Genomic DNA, 21,150 nt, shown 5'->3' with positions numbered 1-21,150 from the left:
TGATTTTTTCCTGTTAGCAAATTCTTTTCGACATGACGCACACATCTTCTGGCCAGGCTTCACATCATTCTTTGTAAATTCGTTCAACTGGTCAGCTGCTAACAAATTGATAGCTCGCAAATTCTTTTTGCTGTTATGACCTTTCTTCCCAAAAGGATTGCAACACGATTTTTGCAAATGCTCATATTTGGTCAAGAATGAAGCTTCATGGTGTAAACAGATTTGTGAATGTTCGTCAAAATTTAGTCCCACTCGTCGACGCAACAATTTCTGTTCATCCAATCCAAAGCTTGTAAACAATTTCAACTTATCCTTGCTATGGGTGAATGTCTTAAGGTAGCTGTTATGACCTGGTGGTTAGGACAACAATGGACCTGGTGGTTAAGAGCACACAAAATGACCTGATAGTTACTAATAACATGGGACGAGCTCTGAGACGTGGGAACTCTGCTGACCGCAATCCCTAATCCTATCAAACCACACTAGAAATAGCCGTGGGGCGCTCCTGACGCTCCCTATGCGCCTCGGCACAGCCTAAGAAACTAGCTAGCCCTGAAGATAGAAAAATAAGCCTACCTTGCCTCAGAGAAATACCCCAAAGGAAAAGGCAGCCCCCCACATATAATGACTGTGAGTAAAGATGAAAATACAAAGACAGAGATGAAATAGATTTAGCAAAGTGAGGCCCGACTTACTGAATAGACCGAGGATAGGAAAGATAGCTTTGCAGTCAGCACAAAAACCTACAAAAAACCACGCAGAGGGCGCAAAAAGACCCTCCGCACCGGCTAACGGTACGGAGGTGCTCCCTCTGCGTCCCAGAGCTTCCAGCAAGCAAGACAAACCAAAAATAGCAAGCTGGACAGAAAAAATAGCAAACAAATGAAACACAAGCAGAACTTAGCTTATGCAGGGAAATCAGGCCACAATAACGATCCAGGAGAGAGCAAGACCAATACTAGAACATTGACTGGAGGCAAGGAGCAAAGCACTAGGTGGAGTTAAATAGAGCAGCACCTAACGACTTAACCTCGTCACCTGAGGAAGAAAACTCAGAAGCAGCAGCCCCACTCACATCCACCAGAGGAAGCCCAAGGACAGAACCAGCCGAAGTACCACTCATGACCACAGGAGGGAGCTTGCCAACAGAATTCACAACAGGTAGCACTTCGAATTGTTCGCAAGGCCGATAGAGCACTGGGCCAATTCTTCATCAATTTCATTCTCCATCACTAACAAATAAATAAAATATGCATTAAAATGTAACAATAGTTAATAACTTTTCATAATTAAAGTTTTTGATTATAATAGACATTGCTAACAACAATACAACTCTGTAACATGTGATAAGAATCTGAAAATCAAACACAAAATCAATGCATTACGTATTAATAAATAACACAATGTTCAGTGGCATTTTTCATTTCTTAAACTGAGAGACTCCAAAAAACAAACAATGATCCTTGTAGAGAAAAATGTGCTCTTTCTAATGATATCAGAATTAATATATTTTAGGGGTACCCTTTTTGAGAATTTTGACCAAAAAATAGGTAAAATTCGTTTTTTTTAAAGTTTTTCATAATGGGTGGGTGTGAATATTTCCACAAATATATATGTCTTGACCGTGATATTGCAGCAATGCAAAGTCATGTAGATGTTTGCTGTACAGGGCAAAGCACCAGTTACTATTGGTTTTTGGTCTTGAGTTATATATGGGCAAAGTTCGGCATAAATTTTATGCAACGCGTTTTTCAAGCTACTTTGACACAAAATTGCGGCCGAAATATTGTTTCGTCATAGCCGGTAATAATTTTATCGTGTTTAGCAGCAAAAGTTGAGCTAGTATGCCAAATTTCAGCATCATAGCCAGTATAGAACTCTAATGGCTATGTGCCAAAGTTTGCAAAATCCTCTTAGCTGAAGCCGCAGGCTTGGTGGAACCTCCAGTGAAAGGTCAACAGCGCCCAATGGATCTGAGATCTGGCCCTAAAAACTTACAGAACCTCTTTCCAAACATACATGTACATCCTTATAAAATTTCAGCAAAATCGGAGGTCGAGTGGGGACCACTGGTCCACGTGTCATGGAATGACCCAGAAAACAAGGTGTTATCGCAACAAATGGGAATTCTGCATTGTCAAAGAAAACAAAGATCTTCTCACATTTATTGGGAGACTAAAGGAAAACTACATTCACCTTAGTGATCCGTATAAACCGGCACTTGTCATACACTACTTATATTCATCATGGAATTCATGAAAATGGGCGATATACCTACAGCGCAACAACGGGATGTGAGAGAGAAATTATAAGATCAGATTTGGATTCCGCGCCCACAAATTAGTCTAAAACTGTTCTTAAAGTCCAGGACAGAAATTTATGTTTTAAAAAAGTGTTATTATAGCGGCTGCGAGACTCAGAACGAGGCTGCAAAGACGTCACATTAAGAGACCCCCGCTCCACGGAGGAGACGCCGCGAGCCCACCGGTCACAGAGCCGCCACTGGGGGAGAAGACGGACAGCGCGTCATCCCCGGGCTACTGGGAGATGGAGGGACTACAAGTGCCAGCAGGCCCAGCTAGCCATAAGGAGTACTGCTAAGAACACTACAAGTCCCAACATACCCAGCTAGTCAGGAGGGAAACAGAAAGAACTACAACTCCCAGCATGTCCATCTACTCAGGGGGATGAGGAAAGAACTGTAAGTCCCAGCATGCTAAGCTAGTCAAGAGGTAAGGAAAGAACTACAAGTCTCAGCATGCTAAGCTAGTCATGAGGTAAGGAAAGAACTACAAGTCTCAGCATGCCCAGCTAGCGAGGGGGATAAGGGAAAAACTACAAGTCCAAGCATGCCCAGCTAGTCAGGAGGTAAGGAAGGAACCACAAGTCCCAGCGTGTCCAGGCTGTTATTATGGGCTATGACACCAGCGGATATTAAGCAGAGATGTATCAGGAGGACAATGACTCCCATCGTATCCAGGTTATATACACTACAAGTCTCAGCATTCCCCGCCTCCTCAGTAACCTGTAGCTGCGCTCCGCCCACCCACGTGACTGGTCACACGCTGGTGACATCATCTCAGGTCCTGTAGCCGCGATCTATTAAACGCTTCACAGCTAGACCCCGCCCACACGCGTCGCGCGTTAATGACGTCACTGCAGGTCCTTCTGTACTTCCGCTGCACAGCTGCAGGAGGTAAAAGAACAAACTGCAGAGGAATCTCCCGCATCACGTGACGCTGTGCCGCCCCCGGCAATGATGAAGGTGATAGGACCATAGAGCCCCGGGGAGGAGAGAGGAAGGAGAGTGCAGCTCTGGCGGGAAAAGGGGGAACGAGGGCCAGAACTCCAAATCTGGAGAAACCTCCCCAAGAGTGCGGCCGAAGCAGCGAGGTGTGTTATCCAGAGCATCGGTCTGTGAGATGTTTCACCACTTCTCACCCCCACACTCCCTCTTGCCTCCCCACCGGTACCTTGTGTTTCCTTCCATCCCCCTCGCTGCTCCCCCTCGCCGGCCTCAGCCACCCTGCTTCCGTCCCCCTCACCACCCTCCTTCCGTCCCCCTTGCCGCCCTCCTTCCGTCCCACTCGCCGCCCTCCTTCTGTCCCCCTCGTCGCCCTCTTTCCTTCCCCCTCGCCGCCCTCTTTCCGTCGCCCTCGCCGCCCTCTTTCCTTCCCCCTTGCCGCCCTCTTTCCTTCCCCCTCGCCGCCCTCCTTCCGTCCCCCTCGCCGCCCACCTTCCGTCCCCCTCGCCGCCCTCTTTCCGTCCCCCTCGCCGCCCTCTTTCCGTCCCCCTCGCCGCCCTCTTTCCGACCCCCTCGCCGCCCTCTTTCCGACCCCCTCGCCGCCCTCTTTCCGACCCCCTCGCCGCCCTCTTTCCGACCCCCTCGCCGCCCTCTGTCCGTCCCCCTCGCCGCCCTCTGTCCGTCCCCCTCGCCGCCCCCTCTTCCGTCCCCCTCGCCTCCCCCACTTCCGTCCCCCTCGCCGCCCTCTTTCCGACCCCCTCGCCGCCCTCTGTCCGTCCCCCTCGCCGCCCCCTCTTCCGTCCCCCTCGCCGCCCCCTCTTCCGTCCCCCTCGCCGCCCCCTCTTCCGTCCCCCTCGCCGCCCCCTCTTCCGTCCCCCTCGCCTTGAGCATCAGGGGATGATTTACCTCCTGGAATATTATATTAGGGAATTTACCTCTTTTCCTGGATGGTTTTATTCCTTCATCTTGATCTGTCAGATCTCGGGAGCGAGGCGTCCTGTTCCGGCTCTTTAGTGAACTGTTTTTGCTTGTAACAGGTGCTATAACCAACTGCCCCCTGTCTGGCTGACTCCAGACTGTAACTCATTGTCCTGCCTCCTCCCAAGTCCTGACCCCTCTGAGCTGGACTATGCGCACATTGTCACTAGTCGTGACTGACCTTATCATAGTCCTGTGCCGTGTGGGGCTTCCTGGGACGTCTAACAAACCAGTCACCCTCTAGAACCTCAGTGACAATGGCTGCTCCTCTCCTTCACTGCATCCTTTGTCATTTCTCTTCCTGTGATACCTGAAGAAGACGAGGCCTTTTCTGGTTGTGGAGGTTTTTGATTTAACCTTCATCTTGGCCAGAACTCCATATTGGTTGTTATGGTGATTGCCTCATTTTGACAGTCTGGTCGATGCCCCTGATCAAGGGTCGTTGACTTTTCGCTACCTGAGGGGTTTTCTCCTCTCGTAGATCTAGAAGCTCTGTCTTTTGTAAAGATTCTGACTTTGATCTTCACTCTGAGGGGCGGACGCACCCTGCCAGGTATTTCTCATTCCCCTGCATCTGAACAGATGTATGTACTTTGTAAGCTCGGTGAACCAAGTGGTCTTCTCCCAAGGTAGACTTGGGCTGGCGTTATCCTTGGATGCCTGTCAGTCATTGAGGCTGGTGGTGGTGTGGCCCTCAGGCCGGTCTTTGCGTCCACCTGGCTCAGTGAAGCCGTCACATTGTGTGCACGTTAGATGCACCGGGGCATATTGTCTGCAGTTTTTCAGAAATATCAGTCCCCGGTTTCTGGCTTCTTGTACCGTGGCAGGCATGTCTCCATTAGCCACACTTGGGCTTGGACATCTCCCCATTGGCTGCCTCGCCTGTTGGGGTGGAGAATCCCAGTAACCAAGTAAGTTCTGGTCCCAGAGTTGGAGTCATGAGGCAATTCTGACCTAGCCCGTGGATATGTTGGAAATGCTCATTTAATCCATCATGTGAAACCCCCCAACAGCCTGTTTTCCTCTGCTCAGTAAGCGCGGTTCTGCATTTCACAAATGATGTTGTCCTCTCTGTGAATCGGGGCCTCTCCTTTTTCCATAAAGGTTCCTGCAGGACTAGATCCCTCCGGTTCATTCCGTTTTCTCATTTTCCCGTCCAAAAGTCCTTCTGATTGACCCACAAAGGATGGACAAGGAACAGAATGAGATCACCAAAAGATTACTAAACTTCACCATGGAGATGATCTACCTGTTGACCGGAGAGGTAAACCTTTCTATATTGCTGCCTTTATTATATAAAGTGAATCCTAGGAAAGGGAATTATACGTAATTGTCAGTATCAGGAGCCATCCAGTGTCCTAAAATCAATGGAATACATGGTCTGTCTTAGTTACTGTCATTTTAGTATAGCCATCATATTCACTAAGGCAGACTAGGACCCTATATGGACAACTGCACATATACATAGAATAAATTAAGAGCACCAAAAAAGCAGTCAAAAAAAACGTCCAATTAATGCAAATATACAAAAACTTTATTAAGAAATACACATAAAACACAGGTATGCAGCATGGAAGGCAAACAAATCCCCTACACAAGCCCGCACTCACATCAAAAAGGGACCAGATTAGGGTGCACTTACATAATCATGGACAATGACTGCAGAAAGTCCGTATTAAATACACAATTGCGTCATGCAACAATGTAAAGACGCCTGTCATCAATACATGTGACTATGTGTATATATATATATGTGAGAGAGATAAAGTACATACCACGATGGAGAGTCACAATGCCCGTGCACACCAATCCCGTCCACCCCAACGCGCGTTTTGGCGACTACCTTCCTCAGGGGGTGTGCCCGATGATGGGGGGCACAGATTAAATACCTTTTTGCCCGGAACTAGGGGTGATCGCGCTCCCTGGCGCGTCGCATCCTCCTGCATCCGACCTGCGGGACCGGAAACACACGGGGCCCCATGTGATCCGCCCCACAAGACACCGCAAAAGCCGAAGACCGGAACGACGCAACTGCGCATGCACGAACAACCGCGGCCATCTTTGAATAGGGCATATTCACTGGCATGCAGCAAGGAACCATAAAAACATACAATATGCGATGCACATGCATCAGACCGCAGCGCAACATTGTCAGAACAATGACAAACATGTAACTTTTTTTGCACGTCGTGTCTGCCCCCTCCTCCCCGGACATTACAATGGGGCAGCGGAAGCGTTGTAAAACTGCTTCCGCTGCCCACGTCGGGCACTACTTTCACAACGCGCTTCGGGCCGACGCTAGTGTGAAAGAAGCCTTATACTCGAGTACATACGGTAATTCTTCACTGTAAGAGTAGTGAGAATACATAGCTTGCTGCTCCAGAAAGTTGTCATGATGAATTCCTGAGTTCAGTAGGATCAGGAATAGAGATGAGCAAATGTCCTGGAAAGCATTTCCGGTTCGATTCTGCATGAATGAAGTGCTCCATAATGTAAGATTGTCCTTAGTAATGTCAGTGTCATCAGTATATATGGCAGTGCAGTATGGAACATGATGGACAGGCAGGAGATGTGCAGCTGTGTAGTGACAGTGGTAGCAGCTGTGCAGTATGGAACATGATGGACAGGCAGGAGATGTGCAGCTCTGTAGTGACAGTGGTAGCAGTGCGGTATGGAACATGACGGACAGGCAGGAAATGTGCAGCTGTGTAGTGACAGTGGTAGCAGCAGTACAGTATGGAACATGGACAGGCAGGAGATGTGCAGCTGTGTAGTGACAGTGGTAGCAGCAGTACAGTATGGAACATGATGGACAGGCAGGAGATGTGCAGCTGTGTAGTGACAGTGGTAGCAGTACAGTATGGAACATGATGGACAGGCAGGAGATGTGCAGCTGTGTAGTGACAGTGGTAGCAGCAGTACAGTATGGAACATGATGGACAGGCAGGAGATGTGCAGCTGTGTAGTGACAGTGGTAGCAGCAGTGCAGTATGGAACATGATGGACAGGCAGGAGATGTGCAGCTGTGTAGTGACAGTGGTAGCAGCAGTACAGTATGGAACATGACGGACACACAGGAGATGTGTAGCTGTGTAGTGACAATGGTAGCAGTGCAGTATGGAACATGATGGACAGGCAGGAGATGTGCAGCTGTGTAGTGACAGTGATATCAGTACAGTATGGAACATGATGGACAGGCAGGAGATGTGCAGCTGTGTAGTGACAGTGATATCAGTACAGTATGGAACATGATGGACAGGCAGGAGATGTGCAGCTGTGTAGTGACAGTGGTAGCAGTACAGTATGGAACATGGACAGGCAGGAGATGTGCTGCTATGTAGTGAGGCCGGAAGTGACAGCAGTTTAGTTTTGGACAAAATGGACAGGCAGGAGATGTCGGCTGTGTATGGGCAATCGCACTGGTAACAGTACAGTATGGAACATGATGAACAGTCGCGCAGTGGCATTAATTTGCCAGTTATAAATTGCCAGTCTCCATTGTCAATAATGGCAGATCTAATCCCAGTGCAATGGAGTGGATAACATAGAACACTAATAGCAAACTAGGCCATTTCCTGCCATTAGTCTATTCTTCTGACCCAGAGGTCCCTGGGGTCAATTTGTGCTAGAGAAAGGTCCATGTACGGCTGCACCATTTCATGTTGTGCGTCAGGTTGGCTCAGTGACTATAAACTTCTGGTTCATGCTCTGATTTCCGTTGTGTTGGCTGCTGCGGCTTTTGCCACTTGTAGCGGTGGAGAGGAGCCTCCCTGCCGTATGTGCATCCAGCAGGTGTCTGCTCGGTGAAAGCTTCGAGAACCTCATAAGTGAGCCTTTCCTGGTAATAAGCTCATGCCTCTGCATCAGAAGCAGGAAAAAATCCCCCCATTTTGTTTTTGTAATGAGGGTCTAACAGCATGGCTATGTAACAGTCATTCCTTTGCGTGATACTAACAGTGTGCAGGTTACCGTGTAAGCAGCCAAGCATGCAGCGTGCCATTGCCACCAGTGTGAATAAGGGCCCCGTTGTTTCATTCTCCGCCCTGCACTGTCATGTTTGGTCATAGCCAACAGCGTCCGCATCATCTCTCTCCTTGTCAGCCAAATTTCCTAGCTGTGCATGTGAAAACTCCTTGTCTTCCACCTCAAACCCTGCTAGTTCCTCCTCCTCCTCCAAATGAACTGTTGCAATGAGTGGGCTGAGCACTGATGATGGTGTCTCTGCCAGAGGTAACATCTTGCTGCTGTGATTGATAGCTTAATAGATTAATAGCCGGGTGACTGGTGCCGATAGTGTTGCTTCACAGCCTCACGCGTTGTTACTGGCCGATGGCGTGAGTCTGCACTGGTTATTGAGTGCTGTGCTTCACAAAACTGCCACGGCCTAAACTAATGATACGAAACACAGAGGCAATCAAGCCAGAAATAAACGGACATATAGTCTAGAAGTATAAAAGTAGAAAAATTCTTTATTTAAACAAGATATGTAGCAGGTAAGAAGAGAGGTGCACCACAAATGTGCAGATACTGTGAAACCCGGCAACTGTGGCAGTAGTGCAAAGAACCAGGGAACCACCAATCACATCAACAATATTGCAGGCAAGGTACATTTACCCCTCCCCATTGTACAAATTAATCAGGGGGAGAAATCTGTAGATAGTGATTATAACTACCCATAAGAAAAAAATGTAACTCATGGAGGCAACGTTATCAGATAAATAACCCAAAGGCGATGCGGTCATACATGTAATTACATCCACTAAGGCAGGGGTCCCCAACTCCAGTCCTCAAGGCCCACCAACATGTCATGTTTTCAGGATTTCCTTAGTCTTGCCCAGGTAATAATTGCATCACCTGTGCAATGCAAAGGAAATCCTGAAAACATGACCTGTTGGTGGGCCTTGAGGACTGGAGTTGGGGACCCCTGCACTAAGGGACAGATTAGTAGCCGATGGGATAAACATTACCTTAACAGCGGTGTAGGTATACGGGTTCCCGGGGTCCGCGCACTCACCCCGACGCACGTTTCGGATGATCTCCTTCCTCAGGGGGCGTAGCACCAAGTGACAGCAACAAGTTTAAAGAAGAAAAGGCAGCATCCATACCAGGTGATGATAATCCAAAAATAAGTCCTTTATTCCGCCATAGTGAAAAATACAACGTTTCGGCCTGGTTGGCCTTTGTCAAGTATGCTGCCTTTTCTTCTTTATATACGTTTTTGTCCGATTGGATCCTTGGATTTTGGAGCGTGCATCCTTTGTCTGAGTGCTGATGGTTGACCTTGTTGTACAGCAACAAGTTTAAAGTCAGAAATTTGTTTTCCTTTTATGTCGAAGAAAATTGGGTTTGTCGGTCATGAAAGTTTGCCGTCCTCTGAATGATAATCTTTATATGGCACAAACATCAGCAACTAGTAGGAAATTACAGGTTAACAACCAGGAATGAGGAGCTGATGGCAGGAGCTTGGTATCGACTGTACAGGATCAATAGAACTCGACGGACTTTTCTCCTTTCCCGGCTTGGTAGTGGGCGGGCGGCTCCTCCGTGTCCTACACAAGCTGTCGGATTTGATGGCGGCTGTCGATTCCCTCGTTCAGATTTTTTCTAAGGCAAGAAGTTTAATCACCAAACATAGTATGATGGTGCGGAATTAAGGAGATTAGGTCTCCATCTAGAGCGGTGGTGGACATCCTCCACAATGTCAGGGTAGCGGAGATGTTTATATTACTAGATTGTAGGTTGATAGGGGAAGATTGGGTGGAAGGAGGCAGATTGTAGCCCTCTATTATGGGACATCACCTTTATATGGTGTCTATAACAATAATGTCTCCACACACAGGATTATACAATAGTGAAGAAGACAAGTGACTGTGTGACTCCCGGCAGTCGTCTCAATGAGTCAGGAGGGCGGAGCCTCATCAAGGATCCTCCCCCGCACTCCCCAGTACATGAGAGGAGCAATAAAAAGATCCTAGAACTGACCAACAAGATCATTGAGCTGCTGACCGGAGAGGTGACTGCTGGGACATTATACGGTAGCGGCACTGGAGGATTCTGGGTAATGATGGTATCATTGTATGTGTCAGGTTCCTGTAAGGTGTCAGGATGTCACCGTCTATTTCTCCATGGAGGAGTGGGAGTATCTAGAAGGACACAAGGATCTGTATGAGGACGTCATGATGGAGGACGACCAGCCCCGCACATCACCAGGTAAGGAGATGCTTGATCATTACTGTTGGCCAGGGATGGCATCCATACTGAAGCCTGCTTTGTCTCTCCTGAAGAGGTGGATCCTAAAAACCCTTTGGGTGAGGCGACTTCATCTCTGTCTGTGCTGCATTAACTGCAGCATCTAAATGGTTAACAGCCGCTGCTAGGTAATAGAGCCGACATCAGCCACGTGTGTAGGGAGCTCAGCTCCCGAGTGCCCTCTATACAGTCACCAAACTTTGCATAAATCATTAGTAGAAGCTAATATATATTAGAATCTTTGTATTTTATCAGAGAATACATCTTCTTTCTCCACTTATCAGCCACTTCCTTTCCCCTTTGCTTTTTGAATTTATCATTCATTCTGCAAAAAAAAAAAAAAAAAACAGCTCCATCTTGCTCAAGAAGACATACTAATAAAGTGAGGTGCCAGATTACACCTATTATATTCTATGGTGAGGAGAGGGAGACGTAAATTGCAAAGTCAGACATGGCATTGTGCTTGCCGAGGGAAAAACTGTTGAAAATGCAGAATACTGGTCAAACGATGGCCGGAATTAGTGCTTTAATGCATGCACACCTAAAAGTATAGCTACCCTATAATCAGGGCTGTGGAGTCGGTAAGCCAAATCTTCGATGCCACAATTTCCCTGACTTCCGACTCCACACCCCCGGTCACTACTGAGCATGTGCATAAAGTGCAGCACAGATTCATCTCCACTAAAAGCCAAGATCCTAAGATCAGGAACAGAACAGACATTTATAGGACATTTTATAACTTTCCCAAATTTTGTGTTGTCGGAGTCGGTCTTTTTTATACCTACCCCACAGCCATGTGTTTAATTAAAGATGCTTTTCTCAAACCTATATGTTAAGATAATGTTATTTGGATTGATTGTTCCTCTTGGTTTGTCCATTACTTTGTTGTTTATGGTAAGCAGAGAAGTCAAATGGATAGCTCCCTCTAGAATTTTGAGATAAATTGTACTCCATGGTCTGAGATAATACAGGGAGGAAGACTCATTAGAGAAATGGCTATATGTTTGTCTCTTCCTAGCTCGTACAGTTTTCTAAGGCGTGATGGGTCCTCTTCAGGGTGAGGTTCCACTTTAATGCTGCACTAAACTATTAGTTTAATTAATTGCATAGATGAAGCCGGGGCCAGTACCTGCTGCTTCTCTCTGCGTGGCAGACTACCACCGTAGGAGGGTTCAGATACACAGCACTCCCGTCTGGTTTGGGTGCACGGGTACAGTTCCACTCCGTAGCTAGATCAACAATTATTTTCCGTATTCCACGCCACCATTATTTATCCTAATTGTGCCGTTCATTGCTAGTTGACTGCTCACAAAAGAAGTTATATTGTTGGGTTAACTCTTAACACAACCAAAGGAGAGTGTGATTTTAATCGACCTGGCCCAAGGTGTATTCAGACTTTACATTTGAGGGGAAGTTAAAACCGTATCGGACACACATTCTAATTGAGTATCCAAGGTTTGGGCTAAACGGGAACTTATTGGAATCTTGGTCTTGTGCCTCCCAATGTTGTATCACAGTGTGACTGTAACATCAGGTCAGCTAGTCGAGTGTTCGATAGTGTCCATCCTCGGTCAGCAATGACTCCCTGCTTTAATAGGAAGGTTATAAATGTGCTTACTTTGTGTTTGGAAAAAAATAATAAAATCCATTTTATTATCTGAACAGAAAATCCCAGTAAGAAATCTTATAAATTAGAAGATGAAGATGAAGCTATTACTCAGCACTCCTCGGGAAGATATTCCTATTCACAGCATGGGAAATTGTTTCCCCATAAATCAACCCTTGGTATACGTGAAAGAAGGCATACAGGAAAGAAGCCGTATCCATGTTTACAATGCGGGAAATATTTTACAACAAAATATATTCTTGCTAATCATCAGAAAATTCACACAGGAGAGAAGCCGTATTCTTGTTCAGATTGCTGGAAAAGTTTTAGAAATAAAGCACACCTTGTTAGACATGAGAGAATCCACACAGGAGAGAAGCCGTATTCTTGTTCAGATTGCGGGAAAAGGTTTAGAACTAAATCGCACCTTGTTAGACATGAGAGAATCCACACAGGAGAGCGGCCGTATTCATGCTCCGTATGTGGGAAATGCTTTACAGAAAAAGCAAATCTTATTACACATGAGAGAATTCACACCGGAGAGAAGCCGTTTTCATGTCCAGAATGTGGGAAACGCTTTACGGATAGATCAAGTCTCATAACTCATCAGAAAATTCACAAAGAAGTGAAGCCATTTCTATGTACAGTATGTGGAAAAAGTTTTAGGTATAAATCAACTCTTGTTAAACATAAGAGAACTCACACAGGAGAGAAGCCATATTCATGTTCACTCTGTGGGAAATGCTTTACAGGTAAAGCAAATCTTGTTATACATGACAGAATTCACAGAGGAGAGAAGCCGTATTCATGTCCAGTATGTGGGAGGTGCTTTACAGATAACGCAAGTCTTTTTACACATCAAAAAATTCACACAGGAGAGAAGCCATATTCATGTTCACATTGTGGGAAACGCTTTCCAAAAAAATCAGATCTTGTTAGACACCAGAGAATTCATACAGGAGAGAAGCCGTATTCGTGTTCAGAATGTGGAAAATGCTTCACAGGTAGACAGAATCTTGTTATACACGAGAGAAAACACAGAGGGGAGAAGCCGTATTCATGTTCTGTATGTAAAAAATGTTTTGCCGGTAAATCAAGTCTTGTTAAACACGAGAGAAGTCACACAGGAGAGAAGCAGCTTTGATGTTATGTGGAAAATGTATTACATGGAAATCAAATTTCGAACCTTATCAGAGAAGTCATAGAAAAATCCATAAACTTAAAGGTTCTTCAAAGACTGTTTAAACAGGCATTAATATTATTTTTGGGGTGGAATTAGCTTGGATGTACTAAACACCCTACAGTGTTTAGTAGGGTTCTTAAAATTAACACTAATGAAATTTCTACCGTCGAGTGAAAACCTTGTTTAAAAGCTTCTTTCTCCCTTTTGTGTTCCGCTCATTATGCCGCATCATTATTGGATTTAAGATAAAGGAAGGGTATGGTAAGATTGTAGTAGCACCGTACGTAGTGAAGAGGCAGTGACCCACAAAGTTCCAACACAAAAGTCTCTTAATGTGTTTCCTCACAGCATTAAAGTCCAATTCACACAAATGCATATAACTTCAGGGTATATTATCAGTGTTTAGTTCACAGCAATATAAATCTTATGGATTTAGATTTACAATCCCTAAACGGGCCAGACTTGCCTTGTTCAGTTTCCCTGGGCGACCACACGCCATATGACAGTCTCCATACATCCTCATATGTTGCAGACACTACACACGCCAGCCCCCTCCGCCTAGTTCCCGTGGGTGTCCTGCATCACTGTATCACAGACTTTTACAGTCTCTTTACTCACAAAGCCGTACACAGCCCAGGGTATCCTCCAGATAGCAGCCGGGCACCATATCCACCTGTTTGCAATCATTACACATGCTAGTCCTCTTTCGGGCACAGGATATCCACCTCCGGGCACAGGACTGTCCACATCTGTCTCTTTCGGGCACAGGACATCCACCTTCGGGCACAGGATATCCGCCTCTGAGACCAGTACCATGGATATCTTGCATCGCTGTATACGCTCTGGGTGCCAGGCTATTCGGCTGCCCTGGGTGCTGGCTCTTCTGGACTGTGCTTCCATGCACTCAGCCAGCGCTCTGCAGGCCTCTGCTCTGCACACCAGCACACACCAGACTGACACTGACGTACACCTGACACACCCATACCTCTTACTGCAGGGCTTTTAACACACACAAACCTGTGGCCTTCAGCCACATGGAAAACCCGAGTCAGAAATCCGTAACTCCCATGCACACCTATGGACTTCATCCGTCTGCATACACAACCTGGGGAGAAGACAGCGACCCCTACCTGTGACATGAGTCACTGCCTCACAGTAGATCCAAAACGTCAGAAAGCGCCAATCTCTCAAATACTTTTCTCCGAGCATCGTGACAGGGGTTAGAACCGAGCTTTGTCATTCGAAAACTTTCCATCTTTTTTTTTTTTTTTTTTGAGCCATTTAGTGGGTTTACTGAAAAGTTCAGGGTCCGTATCATGGTTCAAGGTTCACATTGAGCCGAGCTGTATCAGGGTGCGTTGAGCATTGATTTCCAAAAATAGGTCATCAATATCAGATTGTTCGGGGTCTGACACATGGCGGCCCTTTGAGTCAACTGGTAATAGCTCTTGTGGCCAGATGTTATCAATGAACAAAGCTCTGTTGAAAATGTAGTGGCCATGGCCGGGTACAGCAGATCACCTCTTGTCTTTTTTTTTTTTTTATAATCGGAGCCTCAGTACCAGAAGTGGCGACTACACATCGAACTGACCTGTAATTGCCTACATTCGCCTACCAAAAAATGGCAACTGGAGGTTCCAGGTTTCAGACACCCACCTGCCTTCTGATATTGATGACCTCTTTTCTACTTGTTTCCGCTTTCACTGGTCCGATCACTGGTCTAATACCACAAAACTTGTCCAACTATTAAAAAAAAAAAAAAGCAGGAAAAAAATATAACTAAGATATTTTGTCACTAATTATTTTATGAGGGATTTATTTTTTTTAGTTTTCACAGAGCGAGTTGACTAGGAGGCACTAAACACATGGTCCTCTAGTGAGTTCATGCTGACAAAACATTTTACACATTATTAGCTCAAAAGCTCTGGAACAACAACATCGCTCCCAAAAAATAACAACTGCAGTATATTTTGGATGATAAGATGCACTTTTTAGCAAGAAACAAAACTTGCTGAAAAGTGCTTGTGTGCTATAGTTAGAAGGCGTCTATCCCCACCCGGCTCCCGCAGTGCCAGACCCGCAATGCTGTGATGTGGGAGAGCGCTCAGAAAGCTGCGCCTCCCCTCGTCAACTGACAGCAGTGTTCATGTTACATGGCCAAGCAATGCTTTCTCTCCTTGCAGACACTGACCTATCTGATCAGTAAAGCTCAGGAGAATTAGCAGACCGTTCAATCTGCCGGACGCTCCTCTGCTGAGCTCGTACCTATACTATGCTCAGCTATCCCTGCGTTATCCTGTCGTCCTGATGTCACTGGAGCTAAAAAGTAATATGCAGAGCAAAGTGTGGGGCCTGCTACACAGACTGGGACATCTGTCATGATTAGGTAATTCAGAACCACAATGGACATTGAAGTTCAGAGCACATACAGTGACCTGACAATACCCCAAAAACATAGGACGAGCTCTGAGACGTGGGAACTCTGCTGACCGCAATCCCTAATCCTCACCAACCACACTAGAGGCAGCCGTGGATTGCGCCTAACGCTCCCTATGCATCTCGGCACAGCCTGAGAAACTAGCTAACCTGAAGATAGAAAATAAGCCTACCTTGCCTCAGAGAAACACCCCAAAGGAAAAGGCAGCCCCCCACATATAATGACTGTGAGTGGAGATGAAAAGACAAACGTAGAGATGAAATAGATTTAGCAAAGTGAGGCCCGACTTTCTGAACAGACCGAGGATAGGAAAGGTAACTTTGCGGTCAACACAAAACCCTACCAACAACCACGCAGAGGGGGCAAAAAGACCCTCCGTACCGACTAACGGCACGGAGGTGCTCCCTCTGCGTCCCAGAGCTTCCAGCAAGCAAGAAAAAATCAATAACGCAAGCTGGACAGGAAAAAAACAGCAAACAAAAATAACACAAGCAAACTTAGCTTATGCAGAGCAGCAGGCCACAGGAACGATCCAGGAGGAAGCTAGACCCACACTAGAACATTGCCTGGAGGCCAGGAGCAAAGCACCAGGTGGAGTTAAATAGAACAGCGCCTAATGACTTCACCACATCACCTGAGGAAGGAAACTCCGAAGCCGCAGTACCACTCTCCTCCACCAACGGAAGCTCACAGACAGAATCAGCCGAAGTACCACTTGTGACCACAGGAGGGAGCTCTGCCACAGAACTCACAACAGACATCATGGGAGCTGTGCTAAAGGGAACTATTAGTGCTATACATATATACAGTCTGCTGTGCGCCACAAGATGTAGATGGTGTGGAGTTGATGACACACTCCGCTCTGCTACATCTGTCTAGTGCATCCTGATCCAGCTGTTGTGCTCTATTATTTCTCACGTTAAAGTAAACGGTCATCGACATGAAGTGGTGGGGGTCCGACTGCCGTCACACCTGGCGGTCAGCTGAAAACTGCTCCAGCAGCATCCGGAACTGAATGATGTTCGGGCAGAACACAACAACTTCATACATTGCTTATTGGCCGCAGACGAGTGCTGCACGTGGTCTCCCATGGAAGTGAATGTACTACAGTATGTGGCAGTGGCCACCAATGTGCGGGGCTGCCGTGTCCTCCCATACATTGCTTAGTTTGGGCCTTGTCTGGAGCAGCTTTCAGCTGATCGTTGCGGTGCTGGACCACCTCTGACTTCGCACTGAGGTCATGAATTATAAAAGTCCTGGAAATCCGGTTTAACATTTTATGGGGCGCGAATCTCCAAATACACGAGATCTCCAGAAGCACAAGATCTCCAGAAGCATGAGATCTCTAGAAGCACAAGCTGCGCACAATGTCTGAGGCAAGAGAAGGGCAGATTTGCAAAGTTCTCCCTGCAAATCCACTGGACATTAATTCCTAAAAAACACAGGGGAGCTCAAAACCATCACTGCTCCCACATGTAACTTGGAGAATGGGTCACTTTTCAGCGATTTCTGTGTTTCTGGCAGCTCAGGGGTTGTGCAAATGGCACCCGCAAACTACTCCAAGAAAATGTACACCCCAGAAGATAAACTGCTCCTTCCGTCCTCAGCCCTCATGTTCCCGCACAGTAGTGTCTGAGAACGGAGGGTAGCGCCACACTGGCATACGTAGTGTGTTACTGGAGTGATGGAGCGTCCATAATGGGTCACTTCTGGGGGGGGGGTTTCTGGATCTGCGACCTGGCACCAGCAATCTATTCCAGAATCCTAGCGCTCCTTCCATTCCATGCCGCACTGTTTGCCAGATTCCAGCCACATGTAGGGTATCGCCTTGTTTGGGCGAGATTGTGTTAGATGTTTTCACTGCATTTTCCCTCGTCCATTCTGAAGATGAACAATTTAAAGTTAATGCAAAAGTTTAGTTGATCAAATTTAATTTTTATTCCACTTTGCATTAATTTCAGTGATGAAGCTGAAGGGTTAACAAACTTGATGAGCTCAGTTTTTAAAATGTTATCTATTTTGTATAGTTTCTGACATATACGTTCCACAGAGTGATTTCAAGAGATAATAGGTCTGTAACAAAAAAATTCTAAGTTTTGTTGACAAAAAATGAAAAAGAGTTAGTGAACAATATCGAGTGTAACATGTAGAGATCTCGGCACTTATAGCCTCGGCTGCTGTCACTGAGGTCATGAATGTTGCCTGAGGAAGGTTCTGCTGCAGATTATACAAATCATCAGGATCCGCTGCTGACAGCTCCTGTGTAATCACTGACCAATGACGTCAATGATGGAGACAAGTCCAGAGATGCTGCCAACAGCTCCTGTGTAATCACTGACCAATGACGTCAATGATGGAGACAAGTCCAAAGATGCTGCCGACAGCTCCTGTGTAATCACTGACCAATGACGTCAATGATGGAGACAAGTCCAGAGATGCTGCCGGCAGCTCCTGTGTAATCACCAACCATTGGTGTCCCTGATGGAGACAAGTCCAGTGTTAGGGTCAGGAAAGGTGCCCCCTGGTCCCAGGTCACTTGTCAGTTGAATCGTGACAATGGGGTTAAGGTCAGTAGAGTTTGCTGCCAATGAAGCCCAGTGATACTGTTGTTTTTACACCAGGTATTGGTACTTTTGGCCGTGTGGACAGGGGCCAAGTCCTGCTGGAGAATGACATTTCCATCTCCAAAAAGCTTGTTGGCAGAGGGAAGCGTGAAGTGCTCTAAAATGTCCTGGTAGACGGCTGCGCTGACTTTGGTCTTGATAAAACCCCGTGGACCTACACCAGCAGATGACATGGCTCCCCAAACCATCACTGATTGTGGAGACTTCACACTAGACCTCCAGCAGCTTGGATTGTGGCCTCCACTCTTCCTCCAGACTCTGGAACCTTGATTTCAATACGAAATGCAAAATTTACTTTCATCTGAAAACACCTTGGACCACTGAGCAACAGTCCAGTTCTTTTCTCCTTGGCCCAGGTAAGACGCTTCTGGCGTTGTCTATTGGTCATGAGCGGCTGACACAAGGAATGTGACACTTGTAGCCCATGTTCTGGATACATCTGTGTGGAGGCTCTGTCTGGATACATCTGTGTGAAGACTCCAGCAGCAGTCCGCTCCTTGTCAATCTCCACCACATTATTGAATGGACTTTTCTTAACAATCCTTTCCAGGCTGCGGTTAACCCAGTTGCTTGTGCTCCTTTTTATAACCACACTTTTTCCTTCCATACAGATCCCCACCACCACACAGAACCCTGCTACCGAACACAGATCCCCACCAAGGCACAGATCCCCATCACCGCACACAGATCCCCAGCATGTCACAGAACTCTGCCAATGCACACAGAACATGTAGAGTGGGGGAACATGTAGAGTGGGGGAACATGTAGAGTGGGGGAACATGTAGCGTGGGGACGTGTAGCGTGGGGACGTGTAGAGTGGGAACATGTAGCTTGGGGGCATGAAGAGAGGGGACATGTAGAGTGAGGACATGAATTGTGGGAACTTGTAGAGTGGGAACGTGTAGCGTGTCTATAGTGATTGGAGAAATAGAGCAAAGAGGAGACGTTCCATGGAAGAAACAGCTCCACATGTAAATCCTCCTACCAGCCACACAGCTCGATACACCTGATGAAAGCTCTATGAGCTGTTCCCACTCTTCATGTCCCTATGCTACATGTCTCCACTTTTCATATTCCCTCTCTACATGTCCCCTCTCTGCATGTCCCCTCTCTACATGTCCCCACTCTACATGTCCCCTCTCTGCATGTCCCCGCTCTACATGTCCCCTCTCTACATGTCCCCACTCTACATGTCCCCTCTCTACATGTCCCCTCTCTACATGTCCCCACTCTACATGTTCCCTCTCTACATGTCCCCTCTCTACATGTCCCCACTCTACATGTCCCCTCTCTACATGTCCCCTCTCTACATGTCCCCACTCTACATGTCCCCTCTCTACATGTCCTCTCTACATGTCACCTCTCTACATGTCCCCACTCTACATGTCCCCTCTCTACATGTCCCCACTCTACATGTCCCCTCTCTACATGTCCCCACTCTACATGTCCCCTCTCTACATGTCCCCTCTCTACATGTCCCCACTCTACATGTCCCCACTCTACATGTCCTCTCTACATGTCCCCACTCTACATGTCCCCACTCTACATGTCCCCTCTCTACATGTCCCCTCTCTACATGTCCCCACTCTACATGTCCCCACTCTACATGTCACCTCTCTACATGTCCCCTCTCTACATGTTCCCTCTCTACATGTCCCCTCTCTACATGTCCCCTCTCTACAAAACCTTGGGATTCAACCAGGGATTCAAGCTTCAGGAGGCTAATTTGCATATTCCAGGTGCCTTCTGGGAGAAGCGAAGTCTCCCTAAGCTAGAAGATCGTTGGGTACAGCCGGGACCAGCTGCTTCGAAAGCATCACCAAACCAGGGATTCAAGCTTCAGGAGGCTAATTTGCATATTCCAGGTGCCTTCTGGGAGAAGCGAAGTCTCCCTAAGCTAGAAGATCGTTGGGTACAGCCGGGACCAGCTGCTTCGAAAGCATCACCAAACCAGGGATTCAAGCTTCAGGAGGCTAATTTGCATATTCCAGGTGCCTTCTGGGAGAAGCGAAGTCTCCCTAAGCTAGAAGATCGTTGGGTACAGCCGGGACCAGCTGCTTCGAAAGCATCACCAAACCAGGGATTCAAGCTTCAGGAGGCTAATTTGCCTTACGGCGCGCAAATTTTTGCCTGTAGGACATTATTGCAAGAGAGCTTGGCTGAGTAGATTACACAAGAAGGAAAACACACAGCAAGTCAGCAGGATCTAGGAGCAACATGGCAGATGTGACAACCTACATGGTGAGCTGCAGCATGTGCTACATGTTCACAGATCGACCAGAAGAAGAATCCAATTTCACCTGTCAGAAGTGTAGACTAGTGGCCCTTTTAGAAGAAAAGGTGCGGGGTCTGGAAGAAAGAATAGCAACTTTGAAACTCATCAAAGAGAATGAAGACTTTCTAGACAGAACAGAAGCATCTCTACTGGTCACAGAAGGTGCAAAAAGTGTCAGAGAACCTCCAAAAGCAGATGAGTGGAAGCATGTGACCAAAAGAAGCAAGAAGACCATGGAGAAATCACCAACCACACAACTGAAGAACCGATATCAAATCTTTGTAGAGGATGAAGATGGCACACCTAAGAATGAAGCAATACCAGCAAATAAAAAAGAAAAGGGCACACAGCAACAAGTGACAGCAAAAAGTACAGCCAAGAAGCAACGAAGAGTGGTGGTGGTGGGAGACTCACTACTGAGAGGCACCGAAGCAGCCATCTGCAGACCGGACATAACTGCAAGAGAAGTATGCTGCCTTCCAGGTGCGATGATCAAGGATGTGACCGATAGGATACCAAAGCTCTTCAGCTCCAAGGACGTCCACCCATTTCTT

General features: G+C 46.9%; 1 protein-coding gene across 1 annotated transcript in view; it reads left to right on the top strand.

Moving 5' to 3' along the window:
* Window positions 1-3,183: 3,183 nt before the first annotated feature.
* Window positions 3,184-21,150, top strand: part of LOC138643504 (zinc finger protein 585A-like) — a 62,513-nt gene continuing 44,546 nt past the window's right edge. Inside the window, exons 1-5 of the mRNA XM_069732402.1 lie at window positions 3,184-3,393; window positions 5,327-5,486; window positions 10,062-10,235; window positions 10,309-10,432; window positions 12,137-13,211. Coding sequence (XP_069588503.1) covers window positions 5,409-5,486; window positions 10,062-10,235; window positions 10,309-10,432; window positions 12,137-13,211 — 1,451 coding nt within the window. The 5' untranslated portion in view covers window positions 3,184-3,393; window positions 5,327-5,408. The remainder of the gene's footprint in view (window positions 3,394-5,326; window positions 5,487-10,061; window positions 10,236-10,308; window positions 10,433-12,136; window positions 13,212-21,150) is intronic.

The sequence above is a fragment of the Ranitomeya imitator genome, chromosome 6, assembly GCF_032444005.1.
Source record: "Ranitomeya imitator isolate aRanImi1 chromosome 6, aRanImi1.pri, whole genome shotgun sequence".
Lineage (NCBI taxonomy): Eukaryota > Metazoa > Chordata > Amphibia > Anura > Dendrobatidae > Ranitomeya > Ranitomeya imitator.
Note: the sequence above shows the minus strand (reverse complement) of the source record. Positions and strands in the feature narration are given on the sequence as shown.